Raw genomic sequence first — 27,496 nt, forward strand, 5'->3', positions numbered from 1 at the left:
GCCAACAGGCAGCGCCGCTGTTGAATATTCAGCAGGCGCGTGGCGCGGCCCCGCCTCCCCCCCCCCCCCAGCGGGAGGCGGTCCGAGCCAGGAAACGGGAAAAAAAAGTAAAAAAAAGAAAAAAAAAAAAAAAAAAAAAAAAAAAAAAAAGGAGAATAACGCCGTCTGCGTTAGCGAGTACATGGAGCTAGAGCCTGTGAGAAAGTGCTTGTGCCAGCCTTTGCCCGTCACCCGCCACAGGCAGATAGGGCCGCAGCCTCTCCGCTGCATGGCGGGTGTTTTTGCCTTTATTTACTGATGTAGAATCGCATTTTAAAGAACCAGTGACACAATACACAGGAGGTTTTTCCCCTACGGCTTGCTCAGTTAAAGGAAAAGATGTACACTACCGGTACGGAGCCCACCCTCAACTGGGGAAGAGTAACATGCCTGTGTAGCTCCCAGGACGCGCGGAGACCCTGCGTTCATTGTACAGCCCCTATCCTTCCTCTCGTCCGCACGCCTGCTCCTGCGTGTAGGGTGCCCAGAAGTGGTGTGTGGTTCCCATAATAGCCTTGGTTACAGGAAGTTAGAGATGAAATGTGTACCTGAAAAATCAGAGCAACCAACTTTTCAGTTGTTAAAAAGGGGATAGAGACCGCCTTTCCCAGAAACAAGAGGCAGAAACAGGCAGTAGGCCAGGTACTCGCCGTGGTTTAGTGTTTTGGAACTTTATGGTAAATCATCATCATCTCGGGCATTAAGTTATTTGGTATAGAGCATTAGGAAGAAAAAGTTGCACAGAGTGAAACGCATACTGGAATCATAATGGGCCTGACTCCTAGAAGGCTCTGTGAGGGTACAAGTGAGAGACATCACGAGCCAACTCGCAATGTCTATCACGTGAAACCTGGCGTGGTTTCAGAATCCTAACACTATGTTAAGTATTTTGTCAAACTAACATTTAAATTACACAGGTGGAAGTCCTAAAAACGTATCACTAGCAGATAGTCCTAAACTAACTTCTTTTTATGTGCGAGTTATACAGAGATGCTGAAAAACAAAACAAAACAAAAAAAATCAGTAGATGTTAAGACACATTTCTAAGTCAGGCCAAACAAACTTCTATGAGAAGACTTAATTTACACATTTATTTACAGTGTGAAAAACAAAAACACTCCCCTACAACCTCTCAAAATATTTACACTGTGCCAGGAATTTATGAAGACTGTCTCTGCACATTGGCATACCTAAAGCAAATTGGAAATTCCATACACACAAAGTTTCCAGGTAACAGAATTAAAAAAGAAACACTTGTACACTATAACTGAATCTTCAGATCAAATCCATCTCAAATTAAAAATGATGCAGCAAGTTACATAAAAATATCTATATCATTACCAATTACAAACTCTACAGAATCCCAGTGCAAAGGTGTTGTTTGCATTAATGAATGTTGCCATCTTGATTCTGCAATCTTGATGTCCCCAAGCACAAAAAAGTAGAAATGTGCAAGGGTTGCAGAAGGACCAAATCTTAATTAAAATATTCTAAACCATGGACTTCCTTAAAGGAAAATTATTGCCTGTTTCATTGTATTCCTCTAAGGTAAAATTTTGTAAGACATTAATACCAATAAACTTTTTTTAAAAGTATTTGTGATTGGCTGTTGCCCTTGGTGAGTAAAAACTCTGGATCTGAATTAATATCCATTAAAGCTGCATGGAAACTTCTTAAGGACATCTATATTTCAAGAGGCCCTTCTTCCCCATGCGCTGTAATGGTCTTTCAATATAATCTTCATCTACTAAGATAAAAACATGCCTGACCTGCAGACAGGTAGTCCCACTTATTTGAATGGGACTATTGACGTGTTCAAAATGGGGCACATGTTCTGTTACGCTGCTGAACTGGAGCCGAAATAAGAAGGCCACCTAGAATATCTTGGCCATCTACAGCTATGATAGCAAACTGAATAGCTACAGTTGTCTTATTGTATTGTGTTGTATTAAGCTTTAGCTATCTTTAACTTCACAAATACCATGAAAAATACAGTTAAGAGCAGTCATCACATTTAAATTTAAAATAACCACAATCTCTGTTTAAACTTTGCAACTAACAGTTTTTAATCACTTCAGGGAAGAGTTAACTCTTCTGTTAAAGACAAACGTGGAAAAAAAAATGCAAAGCTGCCGTAATTTGGAAAAAATACTGTAGGAGATTATGAAAGAATAAGTTATTTTTTAAAAATCTGTTTTGAAGTTTATTATGATTTAGATTAATACCAGTAATAAATGAGTTATATATTTCTCTATGAATCAGTTTTAAATTAAGGGCTTACAAAGCTTTCCGGAAAGAAATGTTTCTTCTCTCTAATTTTAAAATAATTCCTAGCTTTTTGTGGTATACATGTAAGTAGTGGTGAAATTGGTGCATCAGCCATACCTGGAGAGAGAGAGAGAGAGAGAGAATTATAGCTTAACTCAACCAGTATTTTCCTTTCATAACTGTTATAAAGCTAAAAACACAGCTTGAGTATCTATGTACAAGCCAGTAATTCTAACAAACTGCTATGTATTTAGACATAAGTTTTTATAGCTATAAGATTTTTATTCTACTAAATTTCTATCTATAAACAAACTGTGAAGGTTCTCCCTTATGCAAGATAGAAGCATAGTGTAAGATGACCAAAATATTTGACTGTGGATTTCTCCTCCATTTTGTAGAGTTGGAACACTTACCTGCTGGTGCCAAGGATTTCAGCGATTCCAAAAGATGTGGACTAGAAAACTTGACCAGACATCTGAATGGTTCTTTTTTATCCAAAACATCCATTTGAGGATCACTTTTAAACATCGTCTCAAGCTGTTAACACAAAATTTAACCAGGGAGTATAAGCAATGAATATATTTTATTTATATGCTATTATTTAAACATTACATTAAAAATGTAATATGTAGTAAGGCTGTATCTTATTTGTCTATTATTTCTAATGTTAACATGATTCCAGCTGGAGGAATATTTTAATAAAATAAGAGGGTGCCACCACATGGTAAACAGTTTTCTGCTGAAAGAGGCAGCTTGTTCAGTAATATTGCAAAACATTAATTATCTCTTAGAATTTCCAATATATCTGTTCATCAGTCAAAATCCATGAAGTTAAATTATGGTGTTATATGTAGCATGAGCTTTGCATGGATTTCAAATAACCCTCATTTCCCATGCTTCACCACACTGGTGGTGTAAGTCTACCTTTATTACAAAAATAAGTCAAAATGCTTAGTTCACAAGGCTGAAAGACTGAAACATGATCTAGTAGTCTGACCAAATCTCAATGCAAATCCATTTCTTAAAGATACTTTTAACTCATTTATTTTAAAATATGTCCTCCCTAAAGTTTGAAGAAATACTAGATTTTTCTTGACTTGCAATTTAATGTAGCTACCACTATATTAAAATTATAAAAAAAGAAAATTTGTTGCTTTTACTACCTTATATTGTGCAAATTCGAGTTTTGGTTGGGGACCATCACCAAAAACTTCCCGATTCACTCTCTCTATTCTTTCTTTCTCATTTCTGTTTTCTTGAATTATCCTTAAATCTGCTGCAGGGGAAAAGAGTAGGGAAAAGAAGAGGAAAAAATCCAGAAAGACAACTTTGTCAGATGATACAATACTGTTTTTCCGATCAGGTAATTACTCCAGTGAAAATCTGAAAATGACAATTTTAAAGAATTCATCACAATCTCCCCCCCCCCCCCCCATAAGCTAATTGTCTCCATCATTTATATTTTCAGTTCTTACCAAGAGAAAAACCCAAGCTAATATGAAAGGAGATAATGGGCATTGAGTGTTTTTGGTTTCATAACTGTGTCCAGTGACAGTCACGGGGAAATATTTACCTGTCCTAGCGATAGCCCATATTATAGCACCCCACCAGGTATGGATAATATAACGTGAATGTAACATATGTACATTTCCTAGATTGAATCTGATTTCATAAGCCAGCAGTAATGACATTCAAACTGCCGTTTAATTTGAAATATACGTACCACTTTTGGGTGCTACATTCCTTTCTTGTAGAGGTCTCGGATAATGAGTTTGGAAGTTCTAAATCAGAGGGGAAAAAAAAATTTTAGTCCACTTCCACTTTTAGAGCCTGTAGCTGAAAAGAACTTTCCAGTTTCTTTTTACTTCTCATTCTGAAAGTGAGTATTCTTCTAATTTTTGACAATTACTAGAAGTCAGAAAGCCCAGCTTTATTTTGAGAAAAGAATGACTGTCCTATGATATTTGTGAACATTTCCCTATTTACAAGCGTTACATGGATGAGCAGAGTAAGTGCCCATTCTAATAGCCTCCAAATCATTCCTCTAGGAAGCCTAGTGAAATGATGCTAAGAAGTCCTAGGACTGAATTGGCAATACAATTTTTAGACTGAGTTTAACCATCAGGAACAACAATAATAAAGAGCAGGTGGGATACCAAGTAATTACACCCCCATTGTAATGTTACCTTAATGAAAGGCTGTCCACCTCAGTAGTTCAATATTATTTTAACTTGATGGTCTCTTGGAAGAGGTAAATTTTCCCCCCTGCTAGGGGGTGAGAACTAGGCCTGAAACAAAAAGCAAGACTTATCTTAGGCTGTACTTGTAAAGTGGCTTACCTGGCTATATCTCTTAAACACAATATCTTTAAGGGAGTTTAAAGAATGACTTCGAAGCTCCATTTCACGGATGTCATGGTAATTAGAAGCAAGAACCAGGGCCTTTAAATAAAAATTGAAATTGTTTTAACATCAGTCTTAATCATCACTGTGTTTATAATATGGAAAAAATATAGCATGTCTAGACATTGCGATGTTTTTGTTTCAAGGTAAGCAACTGCCCTTTAACTAGCAGGATTCTCATGTCTGAAAAAATGCTCAATAGACTGTTATTAAGCTTAGGTTAATATTTAAAAGCATTCACAGGATTAACCAGATAAGCCTATAGCCTTATCAACTAAAAAAATAAATAAATAAAACAGATTAAAAATTAAATTACTAGTATGGAAGTCTGCTAAACAGATAAAAAAAATAAAGACTACCAATGCTGATCACCACAAGTTGACAGAAAATGTCTTTTAAAACTGATTAATAGCATTCCCTGATGAGCTCATACATTTAGTTCTTAAAGTTAACTGTGTTGACATAATACTCTTCAACTTCTATGAGACAATTTAACTGAATATTGCCTAACACTTGGTTAAGAAATTAAAACAATTCAAGGTCAGCAAAAATCCCAATTGTTTTTTGCCCCATTTTTACCACGAATTAAAGGAAAAAAATGACTATTATGTAAATTACATAAAGTGACAAATCTTTACCCATCCTCTTAAAAGCTAATACAGTTATAGCTCTACATGACTGTGGTGAAGCCAGGGTCTACACAGTTTTATTCTGTACCTGACACAGCAGAGGCAAGTTGCTCTTAAGCACTGAGGCAGAAATGAAGACATAGGGAGTCTGTGAATGGTATACAACATAACTGGGTTTGTACTGGTTTGGTTTTGTATACGGTGTTCCCCAGGCAATTCTAATCCAGATTGCATTATCCTCATATTCTCTAAAGTTGATGGTGACCTAACAGAAAAAGAAAAGCTTTGGTTTACCAGCACATTCAGGTGTCCATAAACATTTTGTTATCTCTTAACCCTGTGTTCACAAGACCCAAACATAATTTAGTATGCCACTGCTTGAATAAGAAACAAATCCCACCAGTGTGTTCAGGACTGTATTTAAATCAAATTTCCACAGAAAAACGATAACCTCACAAACTGGAGGGGAAAAAAAAAAGAAAGAAAGAAAAAAGAAAGATTCCCCTTTCAAACTCTAATACGACTTTTGTTCCTGTTGACGTACATTTTCTTCTGAAGGGTAAAAATAAAAATAGCTTATTACAAAAGCCTTGATTTCTCTTTGGGAAAATAACAACACAACAAAAAGGTGTCTGTTTAGATGGAGGGCTAGTGGCAATATTTCCAGTATGTCCAATTTTTGAGAAACTAAACTTTTGATCAACTTGTGATTTTAGACCTGAATATAATATTTACCACTGCTCCAGAATACACAATCAGAAATTTGAAGAACATTCCCTTTCCTGTTCTTGTAGATTTCCTCCTCCATTACTTCTTTTTACCTTGACTCACTCTGGGTGACTTAAGAGTTGGAAAACTTCCTGTAAAAAAACAAAACCCTCCCTTTGACTGAGGCACACACAGCCAAGCTTTTAGTCCAGCTAGGTCATAAACTGTTTAAATTGCTGGACCAACATCACTTCTCAAAGTTTTTGTGGAATTTAAAAAAAATACATTGCAAAACTCTATGAAAAGAGTTATATGAACTGCAGCTAATTATCTGTTAGTCTGATTTGTATTTGTTGCCCTCTACTGTTGTCAGTGGGAATCCTTTGTGCATCAAGAAGTGACACAGGTAACAGGCATTTTCTATTACCTTGCTTAAATGAAGCTGGTGAGCTAAAGCAAGAAAAGGCTTCTGCAAATTGCTTAGTAAAAAAGTGAGATGATAGTATTTCCCTTCCATTTTTTCTTACTATGCTCATTTCTGTAGTCTAGAAACTGCTTCTTGCTATTCACAGTGGTCTTTCAGTCATTATAATGTAATGAAATACCAGGGCCAAGTTCTCACAGCCATCACAAAATATCATTTCAAAACCAGAACTAAAAGGACATGGATACAATTTCACTACTAATCTAAGTCATAGTAACTGAACCTCCTTGTCCTGCTTGCTGGCTACTTCAGATTCCCCCTTTATACTCTGTTTGATTCAAATTTTTGTTGCTTAGGTATTGTTATTGGGTAACAGGACAAAGCAATATCAACTTACCCAGGCAACATGTACACTCAAACAGGGCAAAGATTTGATAGAAATCATAAACATACTGCCTTTCTTGAAGTCTGTCATATTTTAAGGCAGACTTACATTTTATTTCACTCCAGCATAATTGTAAAGTTGCTAGAACAGGCATGCAACACATTTTTCCTATTTCACACGCAGTTCTTACCATTCCCAAATGAATAATTCCATTTAATTTTTGATGCAGACTGTAAGAAAACAAAATACCTTCCTAAAGTTACGAAAACAATCTACTGTCATCAGAGCTAGCAAATTTAGAATGGATTTATTCTTACATTTTTCAAGGCTGACCGAAGCCTTCCTTTAAATTTTTTTTTGAAATCTGTTAAGTCAAAAAATTCCGCTTCTTCCCCTGTTACACAAGAAAAAAATAAACAAGAATTGTGTTTACAAGAACTAGTTCAGAGATGTTTTCACAGTTTTGCTGAAACAAAATTAAGCAGAAAAAGCTGAAGCTGCATAGCCTTATACAAAAAGCTGTATATTAAATTTGAGCCTCATTATTGCTATATAAAGGTTAATACTTAATTAGTAGTTACCAATTTCTAAAAATTGCTTGAGAAGTTAATAAAAAGTATTCTAAAAACATTAAAGATATCTCTATTGAAAAATCCATACTAGACTATATTGGTATTTAAAACGTATGATATGAGGCAGCACTGCAGTAAGCTGCTGAGAACTGCGAGATTACAGCAAGGAAAGGCATTTTACCTGTTTTCTTCATCTGGTAAACACACCACACTCTTTTGTTTGGGTAGACGTGGTTGTCTAAGAAAAATAGGAATTGCTCAATAACATAGTGTATTATCAAATGGTAATTAAAGGAACAAATAATTTTAGAATACTTTTATGACCAGGTTATTTCAAAACGATTACTTCTGATAATGCAATATAATTTATTCAGCATTCTTAAGCTACCACTTATAGTAAACCTAAAAGCAAAATAGTTTTTTGTTAGAAGAGATAGGAAAATCTTTTTAAATTCAGTTAAGCAACTAAGAGAGGGTATCTCTGAGGTTCAATATTTAAAAAAGGATTTTACCTAAAACGACCAAAACTCAGTCTAAACTCAAACTAAGAAGTGTGGACTGTTAAAAGAAAACTTGAGATTTAAACTATTATATAATCAAGTTGTGAATTAATATTGGAGTTAGAGTTCCACCTGGAGTATTTGCTGTTAATTTTGCCTATTTCACTCCCTATTGAAGAGCGATATTACCGATCTTAGGGTTCGGTGCATACCAAAGACAAACATATCTCTCTACATTTATAACTGCATGCTGGATGTGGCTTACCACAGTTTACATCTATTCAGACCTCAGAAGAAGCAAACATGCTTTTGTCAATTTTGAGCTTTCGATTTTTCTTTTTTTTTTAAAAAGGTCAGATCCAGTAAGATTAATCATCTAAAACGTAATCTGTTTACACCAAGTGCATCTGTACCTCACTAGAGCAATTGGTATGTAATTAAGGGCGTTATCAAGTTACTCAGAAAAAAATATGAAGATGTTATTTTTATTCATTTTTTACTTACAAATTATGTCTAGGACAGCCGCTTGCTTTATGTCTACAGAATTTTCCTGGAAAGAAGAATAACAGTGCATGGTGAACTGCAGGTCCAGAATGCTCTATCACACTATTTAGGTAAGTGAAAAATCTCAGTATTGGTAGTTTAAATGACATTGCACTTAAGTCCACAGCATGTACACTCTCCTCAGCGACACCACACCTGGTCCCAATGTGCACACAATAAAGTTTTGAGAAATCAATAACGAAAGCTATTTCAGCAAGGTTTAAGTGTTTCTGCAGAGGCAGCAATAAGAGCATTGTCCTTATCATATGATGTACAAGCAATTAGAAAGTAAAATTAATGGGCATTCATGACATTATGTAACATTGATCAGTATTTCATTGTCAGGTATTTTAATATGCTTGGTTCCTCATTTAACCTTTACGGCACGAAAAGATTTTTAAGAACCTTCATGACACTACCTGTTACAGATAAGAATGTTTCAGAAGCAAATGCTATTTTAAAATATGACATTTGCTACCTTACAAGAATAACTTAACAGTTTCTTGCCCATGGTTTGATCTACACCCAATGTAATGAATCTTTGAGTATGAAATTCAAAGGGAATGATAAAAAAAGCTATAGAATTTAAGAGATATCAGTAATAACTGTATCTATCTGGGTTATGATACTATATATAAAGACTCCTGGTACATATAAAGATTCCTGATACACCAAAATTAGATTACGTAAGTAGGAGATCAGAAAACTTTTTTTGCTTAAATTAAGCAGAACAGAAGTAGTTCTGGCCAAGGAAATTTAAAAAAAAAAGTCTGAAAAGTCTAAAAGATATAAACTAGTGCTATCAATACCCATACTAAATAGATTTAGATTAGCACTATGTAATGAGTAAGCATCTCAATCAATGCCTTTATTTTACAGTTTAGAAATACATCCGTTTCTTAAAGGTTTAACACACTGAGCTTTTATCTACCTTGTGCAACTTATGAGCTCAAAACACATACTGCCACACTCAGTAACAGTCAGTCCTGCTCTACTATCAATCAGACAAAATTGATGGTATTACCACCTCAGCTTTACATTTTCCAGACTACAAACTGCCATTTGATGCTGTGGTATGGCCAAAGAAAATCCATTTCTTCATAAGAATGGGGTTTTTTTTTTTTGATGGTGCTTCAGTGATTACCTCACAGAGTTGAACAACATCCTGAGAAATGCTCTCCTTTATCTGACGAAAGTTTATGGTTTGCAGCTGCGTCTCAGAAAGCAAGCCCCATTTCTCTAGCATTGTCTTGATTTCATCTCGTGGGATTTTTAGTACAGTTCTTCGGATATACTCAGCAACAGTTTCATCCATGATGAAGCCACCTGAAAAGCTGAAACGTTAAAGAAGTTAAGACCAAGGCACAGGCAGGCTCAGGAGATTAGCTCCCCTACTAAGGTGTACAAAGCTGCATCTAGGCACGACCAGCAGAACACTGGCATCAGTCCTAAGCGCGGCACTACCACAGATTTCGGCAGACAGCAACGACGGCGAGTTAAAACGCTTTCTACAACCATTTTTCCCCAAGCCCTCAGAAGTTTCCCTCACTGACCGAGGCCTCAGCGCAACCTTCCGGAGAGGGATAGAGCGCTGGCGCACAACCAGGGCTGCTACTACCTGTCCTATCCGGTCCGATGGGTGTCCAGCGGGCCTTAGAGAGCGGACGGGGGAACCGCGTAGCCGAGCGGAGCGGAGCAGCCGCGACCGTCCGTGCCCACCTCACACCGCAGCGGGAGCAGCAGAAGCAGCCCCCGCCCGTCACGCGCCACGCCAACCACCGCTCGCCTTTCGAAGCGACCAGTCAGGTGCCGCACGGTGCCCGAGCCGCCCAATCACAAGGCGCCCCGCCTCCCGCCCCGCAGCCCGTTGGCTCCGGCTCCGTGAGGGCTCTTCCCGCCGCTGCCGGGTGCGCTGAGGTGGCTTCCGGTCGGGCCTGGCCGGGTCACCCGTGTCTCCTCTCGACCCTGCGCGGCCGGTGTGTCGGTCACGGTGCCTGCCTCGCCTGGCTGGGCTCGTCCTCTGGGGACTGGAGTAAGTGCGAGGATGGCTGAGAGGGGAGGCTTTGGCCGGACCCGAGCGGGCAGCGTTGCTCCTTTTTAGCTCTGAACGAAAAGAGGGGCATGTGGGGGAGATGCCCTCCCAGCTGCCCTCCCTTCCCGCCCCGCCGCCTGGCTTTGGGGGAGCCGTGCCCTGCCCTGCCTGAGCTCGGGGCCGGCTTCTGGGCCGGGCCTCTGTTCACCTCGCACCCTCCTTCAGGGCTCAGGGAGGGCTTTCAGAAGGGCTGTTCTGAGTGGCAACGTGGGGCTTTCCATTGCGATGGTTGTAAGCTTGCTTTTCCTTGGGTCTGTGTGTTTCCCATCACTGTTTTAAGGACTCCTGGCAGCACTGAGAAACTACAGACTGAAAACAGTCCGGATTAGTTCAGTGGGCCTCTTCTCCTGCCCTGACTGTTGATAACAGTGTAGCATCCCCTTTCACCTGACAGCAAAGCTGTCACACTAACAATATTTACTTTCAGCCAAGTGCTATGTGCCTTTCTTGAGGGGTGCTTGCTGCTGAAGAGATGAGGTCCTGTCTTTTCCATCAGGGGAGCGTGATCCTCTTGATCCATTTCTCTCAGAAGGCAAAAAGCTGTTCTACAGTAAACAAGAAAATTCTGCTGGCAGTACTAAATTTATAGTGTTCTTATCTGATAGATTGGGAATGAATGCAATAGTAATGAAATGAAGCCTGGTCTGGTGGATGCAGCTGAAGTACGAGAGCAGCTTGCAAAACAGGAATTTGGCAACAGAACCTTATCTTCAGCATGCTTTACTTTTATACTGGCTGGGTCTTGCCATTCTTGACTGTATATTCTCATCTTCATAGACACAGCAGAAATAGAAAGAGATTGCTTCAATAATCTTTTGTGATAAAATGCTATATGGTGCAGTGTGACTTGCTGCATATTATAATAAAAATATTCCACTAATTGCCCTGTAACTATGCTGATGTTTGTTGTGTGAATACGACCTTAAGTAATTGCCAGGAGTTGAAAATGCCCTATTGTGCTTCAGTTGGTCATTTATTTTAGCCAGAAATAAAACTGTAGAAATTGCTTGATATTCAAGTTGGTGTTCAACTCACTTTATTCGTTAGGCCTAACACCTTGTTAGCTTGCTTTACTAAGTATGAAATCAGGCTTGATGTAGTTTTATCAGATACTTAGTCCTAAAGGTAGCAGGTGAGAACTCATTCTGCTGATGTGAGGGATGTTGAGTTGCTGGTAGAAAGTAGTCATGTAAAAAGAGGGTTAAAATCAGTATGAATCTTATTTATCAAAGGGTTTTTTTAATTGTTATTATTTAGGTTCAGGGAAAGTAAATAAAATCTATTTAATATAAAAACATTTTAAAAGTAGACATAATTTCCCCTTCTCCCCCACTTTGTGCTTCCTTATTATTTACAAGTCTTCATAGATATTGTATCTAAATTATTTCCCTTCCATTGTAATATGTAATATTGGAAAAGTAATGCATAGTTTTGAAGACTGAGATTCAAGAGGTTGTGACTAATTTTTATAAGATTTAGCTAAACTTGGTGTATTGAAGTGAAGGTGTCTGGCTAAATTGCTTGGAAACATTGGAAAGCGAGGGGTCATTCTCAGTGTGCCTAATCACAACCTCAAGAACAGCAGTGCCTAATCACAACCTCAAGAACAGCAGCATAGAATGATACTTTAATATCCTCATCTGGAAGACGTTAACCATGTTGCTGAAAGCTAGAAACAGAGTCCTTAGTTCAGAGTTCCCTAGGTTTTTTAAATGGCCTTCAACTGTGATTTCTCATTTCACTGAATGACGGATCTTCTGAGTATTTTAAGCTGTTATCAGAAATATTTATAAATTGTGTATGAAAGATAATACTAGGAATGCAGAAGTTCTGCTGAAGTGACATGAATGATATCTTTAGGTAACACCTACCAGTTAGGTGTGGAGCTGAATCTCTTTTTATGCTAAAACTTTGTATAATGTTACAGAAAACACCCATCATTTGAGTAAACAAAGAGCTGGTTGGTTTGTAAGTGTTTTTCTCCAAAGCCAAACAGAACAATACTATCTAACTGAGAACTTAAAACCAAAATGTCTGGTCTTACTCAGATTAGACAGTGAAATGAAGTGCAAAACTAAATGTTACACATGGTGAAGTGATACAGTGGCTTTATAGGAATTTGCAGATCTGTTCGCCCTTCCCCCTCTGTTAGTACATGTTCTCGTTTGCACGGTCATGCTGCCGCCTTGTGGGTATTATTTGAGTGTTTGCAGCAAATGTGTGTGTTCTGTACTGTAGAAAGCTCCGTGTTTCTGGTTAAGGAGCTTAATGATTAGCAATGTAGATGCTCAGATGCAATTTTTCATCTTCAGGGTTGGTACACAAGGATTTGCATTTTGCTTTAAGAAGTCATTTTTCTGAGCAATATGTGAATTTTTTTTTTAACTATTGACTTTAGAAACTTGAAAAAATTGAATTACTTTTGTGTGCAACTTTTTAAATGAAAAAATAGCAAAACTTGTTCTAAGAAATAGTCTCCTGACATGTTTTAATGAAATATGGAAAAAGCATCTTAGGAAAACAATTACCTAGATTTAAATCTTTCTTTCATTGTTGTCCCCCAAACATGGAAATATTAAGCATTAAGCTAATCAGTGAGACTAAAACAACCTAATTTAGTTTTCCTTCTGCGTCAGGGAACTGGTTAGTTCATATTTATGGGAGATTTTGAGAAAAGAAAAAAGGAAATTCCCTCGATTCCTGACATGCTGATCTCATGCTTCCTTTGGGAAAGAAGTGGGAATGTACCAAACCCCTTATTTCTCCACACAGCTAGGTCCTTTTACTGCTATTTGCGTTAAGGATGTCAGGAGGAGAGACTAGCACATGGAGAGAAACAAGCACCTTATCCTAGATGTTGGTGTCTAGCAGGAGTGTGAAGGAAATGCATAGTGTTCTTGTCTGCTCTTTTGGGACAGCCTTTTGGTTTCTGTGTACTTGCTAGGTATCTGCAGTTTTATTGTGAATTCCATAATACGTGTAGGTTCCTTTTGCACATTAATATTAAATATTTAATGTATTGAACATGTGTATAGATCAGCTTTTAGATTAGGAATGAGTATCACTTTCCCATAACTTATATGTTGATTCCTGTTAGGAAACGTTTAGCAATTTGATATGCTTAGTGTTCAGGATTGCTTATGCAAGGAATTATCTTACAAGTATTATTTTTCTAAACAGAAATATTGGTGTTGGAAATTCAGTATTATTGTCAGAGAATTTCTAAGTTTAGGCTTTTGATTTAGAAAAAAAAAAAAGGGGTTATATTGGAAACCATAAAGCTAGAACATCCCCTATTTTCCCCACCTTAAGATAAACTACACAGAACATGATACTCGAATGAGACAATTTCTTAATTCTTCTTTTCCCTGAATGATAGCGTAGATTTAGAAACTAGTTAAGGAAGTTGAAAGATCAATCATCTTTATCCATGTCTTTGACCTTCAGAGGCTAAGAGTTTATAGAAATTTGCAGTTAGTTCTTAAGGCATTTCAACCAAATCATTTAGATATATATGTAGTGTAATTTTTAACAAGGAAGGAAAAACTGCACATAATTCAAAATCTCATATAAAACACATTAAAGGGCAGACCATTTTTGTGCAATCCAGTGAAATGTCAGTGCCTTTATGTAAAGAGTTCATCTAAATACTTCTCTCCAAATATTCGTTTCAGATATTAATGTTTGCTTAGGATTTTGCAGTCCATTTTTCCTCCTAAAGCAATTCCTGTATTTTCTTGGTACTGTTCTTCTACTTTACTGCTAGTATTTTTTCTACAGCAATTGCATGTTTACCTTGATGTTCTTTATCCAGCATTTCTGTTAGTAGTTTTCTCAGAGCAATTTATATTGCTTATTCCCAATTTTTTTCTGCGATTCCCCCCCCCCCCCCCCAGTATATTTTCATACTTAGATTCCTTATGAGCCACCACCTATATAGAATTCTGTCACTGTGGGCTTAAATTCTGGTGAGATGGCAACTTGCTATCTTTATTTTAGATTGGAACATTATTAAAAGGAAACTAAGGAAACCATCCTATCCTTTTTTCATACATGTTTTTGTTACTCTTGAAACTTTCATCTGCCAGAGTCATTCCCCTCCAGCAAAAATATTTTAGCCTTCTCTGCTCATGTATAGATCACTGTCACTCCTAAACATAAATATAATATTGAGCACTGATAACACTGTTCAGTCATGAACATCAGAAGTACTTAAAGGCTCTAGTTAAGCCTTCCATGACCACTGTAAGATGTTTTGTTACTTTAATCCATCGTAGCCTGTATGAACTGAGTACCGTATCTGGTAACTGAACTTGAAAGATTTTAATATTCAATGTTATTTGAAAATTAATTTCAGGAGCACTGATCTATGAACTGGTGTGACAGTTAGGACCTCTGATTTGTAGCATCTGTCCTGCAAGAGGTGCCATTGCAAAACTCATTTGAGTTGTTAGAAGGCTTTTAATTGATGAAATGCACTGTCATATCTATTTGTGACATTGATAGCTTTCATCCACTTTATATGAGAATAATTTTGTAAACAATGGCAGTGATTACTACTCTTAGTTTAGAAATAATGAATCTTTCCTTGAATAGCTCCCTTTGACTTTCTGGCCTGTGCTGATGTGCATGCTACCTATTTCACTAGGGCACTGGTCTCAGAAGGAGAAAGCAAGACAGCCAGCTCAGATGACAGTTTTAGAAGAGCAGTCGGAGGCTGAATGATGAAGAGATTTAATAATCAGCTGGGTTCACACATGTTAAAGTAATGCACAGTCATTGAGCACGTCACCCTCTCAAGGGAACGCTAACTCTAGTGCTATCACAAAAATCTACTGATAAATTCAAAACGTTGACTTTGTGTGGCATGCAATCAAAAGCTGGTGGCAATAACACAGCAGGGTTCTTAATCACTTTGCTGTTACAGTCGTGCTCCTGCTGTCATATTTCTAAAGGTTCATTTGTTAATTTGTTGAATAGAATGCTTAAGCAACTTGTACAGTTTCCAACTTCTGTGCTTAGAGTATATGTAGCGTAATATTAGACTACCAGATAGTATGGGGGAAGATTTTTGAAAGAAATTGCTGCATGTGTTTGCAACACTATGTGGAACATATTCTCATGGGTCTCGAGAGACTTTTAAATCTGTTTAGATTTTTTAAATTAAGTTTGCTTGTGGGAATTTAACTCTTGTTAAGCTGAACACATGATGGGAAATATTGGGTAAATTAGTGTACATACCTCTTCAAGCCAAATATATTACTTGAGTATTTGTGGTGGGTTGACACTGGCTGGATGCCAGGTGCCCACCAAAGCCGCTCTATCACTCTCCCCACCATCAGCTGGACAGGGGAGAGAAAATATAACGAAAGGCTCGTGGGTCAAGATAAGGACAGGGAGAGATCACTTGCCAATTACTGTTTGTCACAGGCAAAACAGATTCAACTCGGGAAAAAAAATTAATTTAATATATTTTCTATCAAATCAGAGTAGGATAATGAGAAATAAAAACTAAATCTTAAAAATGCCTTTCCCCCACCCCTCCCTTCTTCTTGGGCTCAACTTTACTCCCGATTTTCTCTCCCTCCTTCCCCCCCAGCAGCACAGGAGGACGGGGAATGGGCGTTGCGGTCAGTTCGTCACACCTTGTCTCTGCCACTCCTTCCTCCTCAAGGGGAGGACTCCTCACACTCTTCCCCTGCTCCAGCGTGGGGTCCCTCCCATGGGAGACAGTCTTCCATGAACTTCTCCAACGTGAGTCCTTCCCACGGGCTGCAGTCCTTCAGGCACAGACTGCTCCAGCACGGGCTTTCCCGTGGCATCACAGCCATATTCGGGGGCATCCAACTGCTCCGGCGTGGGGTCCTCCATGGGCTGCAGGTGGAGATCTGCTCCACTGTGGACCTCCACGGGCTGCAGTGGGACAGCCTGCCTCACCATGGTCTTCCCCACGGGCTGCAGGGGAATCTCTGCTCTGGCGCCTGGAGCACCTCCTGCCCCTCCTTCTTCACTGACCTGGGGGTCTGCAGGGCTGTTTCTCTCACATGTTCTCACTCCTCTCTCCAGCTGCAGTTTTTTTGTTCCATAGCAACTTTTTCCTCTTCTTAAATCTGTTATCCCAGACGTGCTACCACCGTCGCTGGTGGGCGTGGGCTTGGGCTTGGGCTTGGCCAGCGGCGGGTCCGTCTTGGAGCTGGCTAGCATTGGCTCTGTCAGACACTGGGGAAGCTTCTAGCAGCTTCTCACAGAAGCCACCCCTGTAGCCGCCCCCCACTACCAAAACCTTGCCACACAAACCCAATACAGTATTCTAGGAATAGCAGTATAGATTATAGCTGCCAGCACTGCAGCTGAATATTGGGATTTTGCAATTGTAAAATCTGACCACTTGCTGCTAGTATTTAGCTTGTCTATTTAGCTGTAGTGTTAAAACATTTATGGCTACTCAGTACAAGTTGTAGTGGTATTTGCCTGATTTATTGCAGCTAGAAAGGTCGCCTCTTTGGGAGGAGGGGCAATGAGAAAATAGTAAGCAAACAAACAAACAAAGGCATCTCTTTAATTCAGTGGCAGTATGGGTCATATAAGTAGAATTTTGTCAAGATGAGACCATTTGTCTTGGTATGAACTGGACTTTTCTTCTTCCCTCCCTGGTGAAGTGATCTTCAACAGCAAAGATGTCATCTTATTTCAGCCTCTGTCATATGATGCTTTCTTCCTTTTCAAGAAAAGATCTTGAAAATTACTTCTGGGAATATTGCTTTTTCAAATGGGAGGCAATATAAGAAATTATCTCTAGAATGAAGCTTGCTCCTGCCCCACGAATCCTGCAGAAAAGGACCTGGGGGTCTTGGTTGACATGAAGTTAAAATGTGATTTAGCAGTGCACCCTTGCGGCAACAAAGGCTAACAGCATACTGGGCTGCGTTAGGAGTGTAGCTAGCAGGTCAAGGGAAGTTATTATTATTCCTCTCTTCTGGGCAGTCTTGAGGCCACATCTGAAATATTATGTTAATCTTTGGGTCCCACAGTCTAACAGAGATGATAAAAAACCGAGTCCAGCAAAGGAGAAACTAAGAGGGTCAGGAGGGTGGAACAGCTGGCATATGCAGCAAGGTGAAGGGAGCTAGGCTGCTTTAGCGGTCAAAAGAGAAGACTCGAGGGAAACCTAAATGCTGTCTTCCACTATCTGAGGGAGTAGGTGATTCGTGAAGACAGATCCAGATGCTTTTCAAAGGAGCACAGTGAAAGGGCAAGAGGCAACAATGTGAAGTTGCAAGAAGGGACGTTCCAGTTGGGCATAATTAAAAAAAAATCATTACTGTTTTGATTAAGTACTGGTTTTTAAAGCATCATCAATGCTTTGGATCAGGATTTTTTAAAAAGCATGTAGATAACTAAAAAAGTTGTCAGTTCTCAGTGCTGTAATGAAATATCATTGTGCTTCCTGTTCTGATCCATCTTTGTAGAAGGTAGAAAGAAAATTACATATACTTAGCTTTTTTAAAGCTAGAAAGAAGAAAACCAAAGTATGAAGGTGAAAAGATAATCTGCAGTTCAAGAAAGATTAATGCTACTAGGGAGTCCCTGAAAATTAAAATCTCAAATGCATGCCTATGTCCATGGTAGCAAAAAATATAAACTTCTAGTTAACTTTTAACATTTGGGCTGTGTAGAAGAACAGACATGTGCTGGTTTTAATTACTTTAACTGTGTAATATAACTTATACATACTAAGCTGCATTTTGATCTAAAATATTTTTTGTTAAAACAATACTGTGTGATAATATCTTAAGTGGATAACTCAAACTTTCTAGTTATACTTTCATATTTTAATGTTGGCAGGTGGAAGTTTTCTGAGACTCTTGTCCTTGTACTACTAAAATTATCCCTAACTAAAGATGCATCCAGACCTGTCTCCGCATCTGCACACTGAAGAATGTAACCTAGTTATCAGTCTGCTCAAGAAGTGTCACAAGGAGGTAAGGAGTTTTGAGCAGAGAAAAGAGTGGGTGGTTTGGGGGAATGAGTGTCAGATAAATTAGTGAGAATATTATATGATCATAGAGAGAAAAACCTCCTCTAGGCAGAGCAGCCATGACATGTAGCTAGTACGTTTTCACTGAAGAGGTATCTGATGACTGTGTGTAAAACTTTGCCAGTGATTTCTTTATGAAATAAAACATGCCTTAAAATTTCCTGTGCTACAGCTGGACAAGAATGGACCTATTTTAAGAACTGAAATAAATTCTGCACCTTTTAGTACTGTGTGCCCCTCAAAAAACAATAATAAAAGCAACTTCAAATGCCCTCTTTTGTATGCTCACAGCATTTCCATATTCCAGCTGTCCACTGGGCAGATGCTTCTGTCTATTTATAAGCAGATGTGTTGATGGGGATCCGGACATGCAGCATGCCTTACATTCAATGCTTGGAGAGCTAAATGTGCATTGCTGTTTGACTTCCATGTTCTTAATAGGCACCTACTCAAGGATGTGAAATGCCAAATTGTCTTCAGGCTTCTCAAGGCTCTTCATTGCTTCAAGAAGATAGAATCTTCATGTCATTCATTTAAAAGTCTTTTTTTCAATTTGCTCTGTAGTAAACCTCTAGATGTAGAAGAGTCAGCCCCTGCAATGAAAGCTATCTGCAGCATTGTTGTAATATTGTGAATTATTTTCCCAGTACTCTTGTATACTCTAAGTAGATGTTCTGTACAGATATATTTCTGTATTAGTGAATAAAAAGTTCAATTTCGTAGTTTCCACTGAGACAAAAATATATTTAAATGTTGAATATGAATGTGAAAACAATGGTTTACACCATTACATGCAATCTACAATATTTTTACCTCCATGTTCAGATGTGATGTTTATACTTTTTTTGCAATGAAGTTAGTTACCCATAAATTCTAAGACAATACATATGTTAGCGTTACAGTTTTGAGCAGAATTCTAAATTTTTCTTTGCAAAAGTCACTACAGAAAGAAAAACAAGGCTGATAATACACAAAATATGTGAGAAGACATTTTGCATGAAAGAGATATAACAACATTTTTGCAGATTTTAAAGTAGCTAAACTAACATATAAAAAAACTTTTGCTGTACCACACTTTCTTATGATTTCTAAATTACAACAATGAAGGGAGCAGAGTTTTAATACTGAAATTCACTTTCAATGAGTATACTGCACTGGGTTTGTTTGGCAACCTTTAATTGGTTTTTGTTCGCACTTGTAGTGCAATATCTTGAAATGTAAGCCCACTGGAATCTGTTGATGCCATCTCATAGGTGGTACTTCCCATACCATTGCCTGTCTGTTCCTATGCACTGTCTAAATTTTTTAAACCCAAGGTAGAAAGTTCTTGTGCAGAACATCCCCAAGCTTCAAAATTAAAAGTTGTGTTAAGTGCAAGAGTTACGCATTTCTTCTGGGTTCTAAAATTTTAATTTGCTTAAAAATGCTTTAGGTAATTTGAGAGATTGTAGAGACTTTCTTTTTTTTTTTTTTTTGTTAGTTGATTTTTTTTTAAACAACTTTAATGTTGTAATGTACATTAACTACTATAGTATCAAAAGGATTGCCAAATAAAATGACTATCAGTTAAGAGAAGAACAAAACTTCTATAGGCAATATAAAATTAAAATGTTGTCATTAGTTTTTCATAATTGTGAAAACAAATCCAATCAGGAAAGAAAATACACTCAGATTTGTCCTGCTTTTTGGTACATACATAGTTGGGCTTTCTATGCTTTGACTAGAGAATCCAGAAATACTTATTTACTACTTGAAAGTAATGGTTGACTGTATTTTTGGGGTGTGGGTGTTTTTTGTTTGTTTGGTTTTTTTTAATAAAAATTAATGTTAATATACACGTATCATAGGCTTTTTGTATAATGTAGCTTATTAGACTGCCTTGAGTTTGAGAGGGAACTGGAACTAAAAGGTGTACTTGAATTCCTTGGCAGCAAGTGATTCAAAGGAATCTGTTGCCAATTTGACTTATGAAGGGACTAGGAGCAGCAATAATACAGTCATGCACAGGATTATATTCTCTTGGTTTTGTTTGAAGTTGATGTTTACATGAAGAGGAATTACTTTTGTCAATCTTGTGCAATTCTCGTGCAATTCTTGTGCAATTCATGTCTCAATACGATGAGACGGTATTTGTGCTAGCAGTCTCAGAACAGAAGGGGTGAGGATGGCTTGTTTCACACTCAGTTGAAAGGAAGCAATACCTTTTCATTTAAAATTCAAGGGGAATGTACTGAAATACTCTTTTAAAATTGAAGTCAGTGAAATCTGAAAAGTTGGTGATCTTTATCAGTTATCAGTGACTACCTGCTGTTTTGTTATAATGCCAAAATGTTCTAAGAACCTTCATCTACAATTTAAATTAATATTCCTGAGGGATAAAAAGCATTATTTTTTAATTGGGTGTCCTGTGTGTGCATTTTCACACAAGTCAGTTTGATTTACTTTATTCCTAATCTAGAACCTGCTCATTATATCAAGGTTTGCACCTAGTGAGGAGAGGTTAATGGGATTCCTATTTGGTGTCATTATTTTGATTTTTTTTTTTTTTTTTTTTAACAACTCCACTTGTGGTGCCAAGTGCGTGTTTTAAAAAGACTTATTTTCATAGGTGGCAGCTGAAAGAAATGCGCGTTGTCTTGCAACCATATCACTGTAATAGGCATAATAGCTATTTTTGAGAAACTGATTCTTTTTTTCTCATAATCTGAACCAAAAAGTTGACAGCTTAGGAATCTGGCTAAAGAAATATAGATTCAAGTCACTGTATGCAGTAGTAAGAGTGGAGTTTGAAATGTGAGCACTCAGTTTGAAGTTTAACATGCAGGTATGGGCATAGAATAGAAAACTAAATCTGTATTAGCGAAAATGAAAGTGTTGTAAAAGCAAGATAAGCTTGCAGTAAAGTGACCATTTATCGCATGCAACTGCTTCAGAGTGTCACCTGATGCCCTTTATAAAGCAGAGAGGTATAAACAAGCTAATTGTAGCACTGCTATAGTTAATTGTCATAATCTTTATTAACACACTCCTACATTCAGTAATGTTCTATTGGTTCAAATCTTGTCCACTGTTTGAATTTTTAATAGTGTTCCTGTATTACTTCTATAAATCCATCTGGCTGCTCATCAGCTACAGAAATGCGCATAGGTTTCCCTCTGAAATACAGAAGTGACTTCATTTTCATCTGTTTTGTTTGTTTTGTTCTTCATGGTCTTTTTTTTTTTTTAATTCATTAGTTCTCTAAAAGATTGATCGAATTGTCTCTATTGATTGGATAGCTGTAAATATCTACTAAAAGCTCCACACCTTCAGGTCTCCTGAATTGCTTGGATACTCTGCTACCAGATTCTGTCCCATGGTAACAGGCATCGCTCTGAAAAAGTAGTCCTTCTAGAAGAATGCATTCTGAGAGTGATTTGATAGCTGATAATATGAAATCACTTCAGGAAATCCTGGCTAAAAGGACAGATTTTTATGGTGGATGTCATCAGGTTAGGTGGGGAATGCCTTCCTGAGGACAATGCCTGCAGTTTTTCAGAAACTAAGTAACACTTAAGAATGCATAAGGCCCATAGTTGAGCTGTGTCATAAAGATGGTAAATGCATGTTATTTATTAACCTCAAGATCTGGAGAAACTTAATCACCCGTTTTTTATACTGGTTCTAACATTTCAGTCACTTAAGCTTAGTGCCTGCCTCTTCTGGACCAACAACTCATTCTTCATGTGGTAGGGATGATGGAGCATCAAGTCCTTTGCCTCTCTAGGTCATGAAGAAATAATGAAAACTAAAGCACAGAAGACATTGCCTCCAGGATGCCCATAGATCTCCCTACATCTTTCTATATCACAAACTGGAGTTCAGAATATTCATTTTTTGTACATGACTCAAGCTAGTGTGAGTGAAATTTGTAAGACCGATTTCCCAGATCAAGAAAATGTTCTACATTTAGACTTCATAGCTTCAGCTTAGGTATCCTATTTTAGTCTGATTATATGACATGGTGAGTACCTTCAACTTTCAGCAAGGCAGGGGTGGTTCAAATGAGGTTCAGGAGTAGCTCTAACTTCTACCTACTCAGTGAGAAAGTTACAAAGCATCATTTTTCACAAAAAGAGAAAAGGAAAAGAAGACCAGGATATGTTGCAAAATGCAAGTGACTTCTAAGAAATTTTGAGCTTCCGAGGAAGAAACCTTTGAATTGTAAATTTTTTTTTCTCTCCCTAACTTAACCAGCACAACATTTTGAAATTTTTTGGCCACTGCAATGATATTGACCGTGAGATGCGGAAGTGCTTAAAGAAAGAGGTAAGAAACAAATTTACTACGAGTTAAATGCTTAATTAAAAAAAAGTCCATAGGACAGAAACAGAGTTGCTTTTTATTAAGTAGTACAAATCAATAAATAGGCCTTGAAATATAAGCACATTCTGGAGTGGGCATTTGATACCAAATTTAAACTTTTTTTGATAGATTTGTGAGGTAAAATCTGGCTTTAACAAATGGCATAGTCTATTTTTGGATATACAAAAATAGGCAAACACATTTTAACCAAACAAATATTGCAGATAGGAACTGACACTTCACAGATTGCTTCTGATTTTTTCTTAATTTTTTTTTTAAGTAGTCGTGTTCGCAGAGAATAGACTATAAAGTAGTAATGGTCACTTCTGCATGAGTAACACTTATTACTAAAGTCAGTTATACTGACTGAAACTACTTGATGAGTTGCTGAGTTAGGCCCTAAATGAAAATATTTCTGCTTAGGACCTACTCATTGCCGTACTACATCTGCAGATATGAAGGAATGGAAGAGTCTGAGTTTAAGCAGATTAACTAGCTAATGGGCACATTTTCAGAAGAGTATCAACTGGTCTTTATATTTGTGGTTGTCATGCCTACATGACAGAACACATAAACGAACTTTTCACACATCTTTTAACTTGAAATTGTACTTATTAATTTTGACATAAATTTCACAATTGTGTCTAAAAATGGAAACTTGGAAGTGCATGATAGCCAGAACAGTTTGGGCCCCCTCTTTTCCCTCTGTCAGTCTATGGGAATTAATTTCATCTGCTTATGCCAAATACCTTTTTTTTTTCCCCTTGTAAAAACTGTAGCACAGATCTGGAAAATAATGAAGGAAAGTTTCTTTCCAGGTAATCTTATTTTTCTTTGTTTCATTGAAGCCTTTACATTAAAAGGAGTTCTTGATGGCTATATTTGTTTGCCGCCTTAAAATATGGCTACATTGATATGCCATTACTAGGAAGCCCCTGAAAGACTGTTCACAAGTATGGAATAGGTACAGATGTAGCTTTTGAAGATCCATTGTTCTCGTTCTAAGTAACAACATGGATGGGTTATTGAAAAAATAAATATGGGCATGGGAAAAAGTTAAGCATTCTGTAAATGTTAAATAACGTTTCGGGCCATTATTTCAGTTACAGACCAATCAGTACAATGAGTGAAAAAATGCAAATCCTTTCCAAAATCAATCTCCTTAACAGTTTATTATATTATATAGAGATTTGAGTATTTGTGTGTTACTTGGGTTTTATTCTTGATATGAATTACTAAAAAAATTAACAAATATATGGGCTAACTTAAAGCCAAGAATAAGTTGCTTCTCATGAAATATATATCAAATCATACACTGATTTTTAATTTTTCATTTCTTTTAGCCATGAAAAGGTTTCCTTTTTGGCTGTAATGAAAGACAGTTAGGCTCTTCAGTCTTCAGGCTTTTGCTAGTGCAGGGGCATACTTGAAAGCACAGTTGTCTTATGCATGTCATCTAAACTGTGAAGGCTTTCTTGATTCCATTTTACACTGGAGTCCCATCTCTGTTGTGTTTCTTTTTTAAACCATAAAAAACCCTAAAATGCCTTACCCTTATTAAACCCAAATTTGCCTTTGTTCCTTTCATCTTGGTATACTACTTTATCTGTGCACATAATTAACGACCAGGATCAAAAATAGACCAAGTCTGTGATGACAAATTCATGTTTCAGAAGGCAGACACACTTACATTAATCAGTATCTTTTAAAAGGAAAAGAGCCTGACCTGTGCTCTAGAATAGCACCAATGCAACATTTTTCGTAGCTCATGTGTGAAGTGTAGCTGTCGTACATAAGATGGCTGTATAATTAAGTTTCTCCATAAGATTAACTGAATCTTCTTTATTAGAATGTTCTAATACTCTTTAGCTTAATAACCTCAAACTTGGAAAGATGTATTTTAATCAAATAAATGTTAATTTCAAAGTAAAAATGAACCAATATATAGATATTAACAAGAACTGCATTTCTAATGCATCCGTCAAAGATATTGTTTCTGTTTCTGAGTAATAAACGCTCTAGCTTTTAAATTTGACTTATCCGTTTAATGATAACAGTTGATCTATTAATTTCCTTATCTGTCTTCCAGTATGAAGAAAACAGGGCCAGGAACCGGGCGATGCGACGGAGGCTAATCGATGCTCACAAAAACTCAGAGAAGTGAGCTGTGCTGTAGTTGGACAGCTGCATCTCAATAGGGACACTCAGCTGCTGAAAGTTGACAGACTACTTCTTTCCCATCACCAACGCTCAGCCTGTGGTTTGTGAAATCGTGAAAAAATAAACGCACCTAATACATACATACTCATTCCCAGCAAGGCAAACAGTGTGGAAAAAAATAAATATAATAAATGATCACTCACAACTTAATTTTTGACCTCTAAAAGAAAACTCTTGTGGTAGGTCTTTGTTCTGGCATAGTTTTGTTATGATTGTTAAGTAATGAGGAGTCAGTGTGTGTGGAGTATTATGTATTCAAGGCTGCTATATTGCCTACCTTGTGTTGAGTTGCATGTATTTCTTTGTGTTTAGCAGTTTCTCTTTCATATCTTGGGGTTTTTTGGTTTTGTTCTGTTCCTTGCAAAACACTGAATAACTTTTTCCATCACTCTCTGTGATGTTGTGATAACACTGCTTAAATGAATTAACAAAAAGAAATTTTAAACAGATGTGGCTTGAAATTGGAAATTGCCTATCAAGTAATAATTGGAGTTCTAGTATTTTTATTGGAGCAAAAATGATGAAACTACCATCTTCCACTGAGAAGATTAAAAATCCTTCCTGCCAACCGTATGTACAGTGTAGACTGTTGTAAGACAATTTGTTCATCATACCCAAAGCAAGTGGCCTTAGAAATTCAGAATGGAACATTTCCAGGGATTTACAAAGCTTTGCCTTGATTTTTGTTGAGCACAATCAATGTGTGCTGAGTGATTTTTTAGAAGAGGAGTGCTGTGAAAAATACAAGCTAAGTAGTTCTTCCACGAATTCTGGTACAAACATGAAGTCAAGTTATGACTATTGCTCTTGAAGGAAAACTCACATTGAAGTGAAAGAAAGTGTAACTTGCCTTTCAGTTACGCAAGTCAACTAGTATTGTATTAGCCAAGTTGCCTCGTTAGCCTACAAGAGCTGTTTATTTGCTATCAAACTGCAGAAAGTCCTCAACAAGTCTCTGAATTCAGAAGATTTGATATTAAAACATATTGGTTTGTGCAGTGATGGAGCTGCTTCTCTGGGTGTCTGCTGGATTCAGCTTATTTTTAAATGACTTTTCTGTTCTGCCTAGCAACAAAAGACTATTTTAAAAAAATAAATTTTATTGAGCCAAATATACTAAGTGTCTTGAAACCTTTTGAAAAAAAGGGTGCCTATTCTACAATGAATTCTACAGTTTGTTGTAAGAACCATTGTTGACACTCAATCTTGAAATTAGTACATGCACCTGGTTTTGGAAGACAGGTGTATTTTGTGATCTATTTTGAAAGATTAATTATATAGAATAATTTTACTTATTTTTCAATACCTGGATGGACCCAGTTAAATTGCTAAAACTTAACCACAAATGTTTTCAGTGAAAGTTCCAAGAAAAACTGAAGCAATTGTTTCTGCATCTTTTGACATGCTGTCTGCTTTCTTAGAACAAGGAAATGATGTATTTGAATTAAATACTTGAGTGGTTGGAAGTGGTGCAGTCTTTTTATTGTTACTCTTCAGAATACTTTTGAAGTACTTTGTAGTGAAGTTCCCTAGCTGGGAACTCTGCATCCTTGATCCTTCTTCAATTTGTGATGACAAAATCTACTTCAGGCAAGCTCTTAAATAGGATTTGGTGATGCTTGTAATCTTTAAGTAAATAAATAAATAGAGAATTGTCCTAGAGATTAGGTTGAGAAGCTGTTATCTGAGTGCAGAAGCACTGAAGCTTTTCTTTCTTTCAACAGCTTCTGTGAGTCCAGATCTTTCACTAGAATAGCAACAAAATAAGAATCCAAGAGCCACTTAACACAGCTCGTTAGTCAGAATCATGTTTTCAGAGATCAATGTGCTTAATGAATGAAAGACCAAATGGCATGCACAATTTCTATTGATACTTTGAACTACATTTAGCAATAAATCTATTTTACAGATACTTTGTTTACCTAGTGAAAGTATGATCATGTTCATCCTTCTGTTTCTTTTTGCTAATTGCCTGTCAGTAGTGGGATATGAGATCGCCCATTGATTCCTGTGGTTTTGTTCCTTTTTTTTTGAGAGGGGTTATGTTGCTAGTTTGAAGCTGAGAAACACTAGTGTAATAATACTTACGAGTTATCTGACAGAAAAAGAAAGTAAGGGTGAAATGGTAAATGCATTTTTTTTGTTTCCTGAAGTGAGGTGAGTGGTGAGTAGGGGACATGTTGGGTGAAATAAACCTTGTCTATAAGGACTTTGAAGACACTGTATTGTAATGTCATTTGTGTATAGAAGCAGTTTTCCCATTGTTCTTTCTGAAAGAGCAGGTTTGAGAGAGAAGAAAAAAGAAATTTGATGGAATTTTGTGTTGCATCAT

At 37.2% G+C, this 27,496-nt stretch overlaps 2 protein-coding genes across 3 annotated transcripts; one reads left to right on the top strand and one right to left on the bottom strand.

Annotated features, from left to right (window-relative positions):
- Positions 1 to 1,630: 1,630 nt before the first annotated feature.
- On the bottom strand, positions 1,631 to 10,250 carry CENPN (centromere protein N). Of its 2 annotated transcripts, none has more exons than XM_030026679.1 (11): positions 10,089 to 10,250; positions 9,615 to 9,804; positions 8,432 to 8,477; positions 7,609 to 7,665; positions 7,173 to 7,249; positions 5,427 to 5,603; positions 4,647 to 4,748; positions 4,031 to 4,088; positions 3,471 to 3,580; positions 2,721 to 2,844; positions 1,631 to 2,424 (listed from the first exon to the last, which is right to left on the bottom strand). In XM_030026679.1, exons 2-11 carry the CDS (start codon positions 9,783 to 9,785, stop codon positions 2,309 to 2,311), a joined length of 1,038 nt encoding a protein of 345 aa, XP_029882539.1. In that variant the 5' UTR covers positions 9,786 to 9,804; positions 10,089 to 10,250; the 3' UTR covers positions 1,631 to 2,308. The 2 variants fall into 2 exon arrangements, with proteins under 2 accessions (XP_029882539.1, XP_029882538.1); XM_030026678.1 differs by having other exon boundaries at positions 3,471 to 3,583.
- A 114-nt stretch (positions 10,251 to 10,364) lies between these two features.
- On the top strand, positions 10,365 to 27,374 carry CMC2 (C-X9-C motif containing 2). The gene is made up of 4 exons (XM_030026114.2): positions 10,365 to 10,502; positions 18,408 to 18,544; positions 22,837 to 22,908; positions 25,034 to 27,374. Exons 2-4 carry the CDS (start codon positions 18,464 to 18,466, stop codon positions 25,106 to 25,108), a joined length of 228 nt encoding a protein of 75 aa, XP_029881974.1. The 5' UTR covers positions 10,365 to 10,502; positions 18,408 to 18,463; the 3' UTR covers positions 25,109 to 27,374.
- Positions 27,375 to 27,496: the final 122 nt, after the last annotated feature.

The sequence above is a fragment of the Aquila chrysaetos genome, chromosome 9, assembly GCF_900496995.4.
Source record: "Aquila chrysaetos chrysaetos chromosome 9, bAquChr1.4, whole genome shotgun sequence".
In the NCBI taxonomy this organism is placed as follows: domain Eukaryota; kingdom Metazoa; phylum Chordata; class Aves; order Accipitriformes; family Accipitridae; genus Aquila; species Aquila chrysaetos.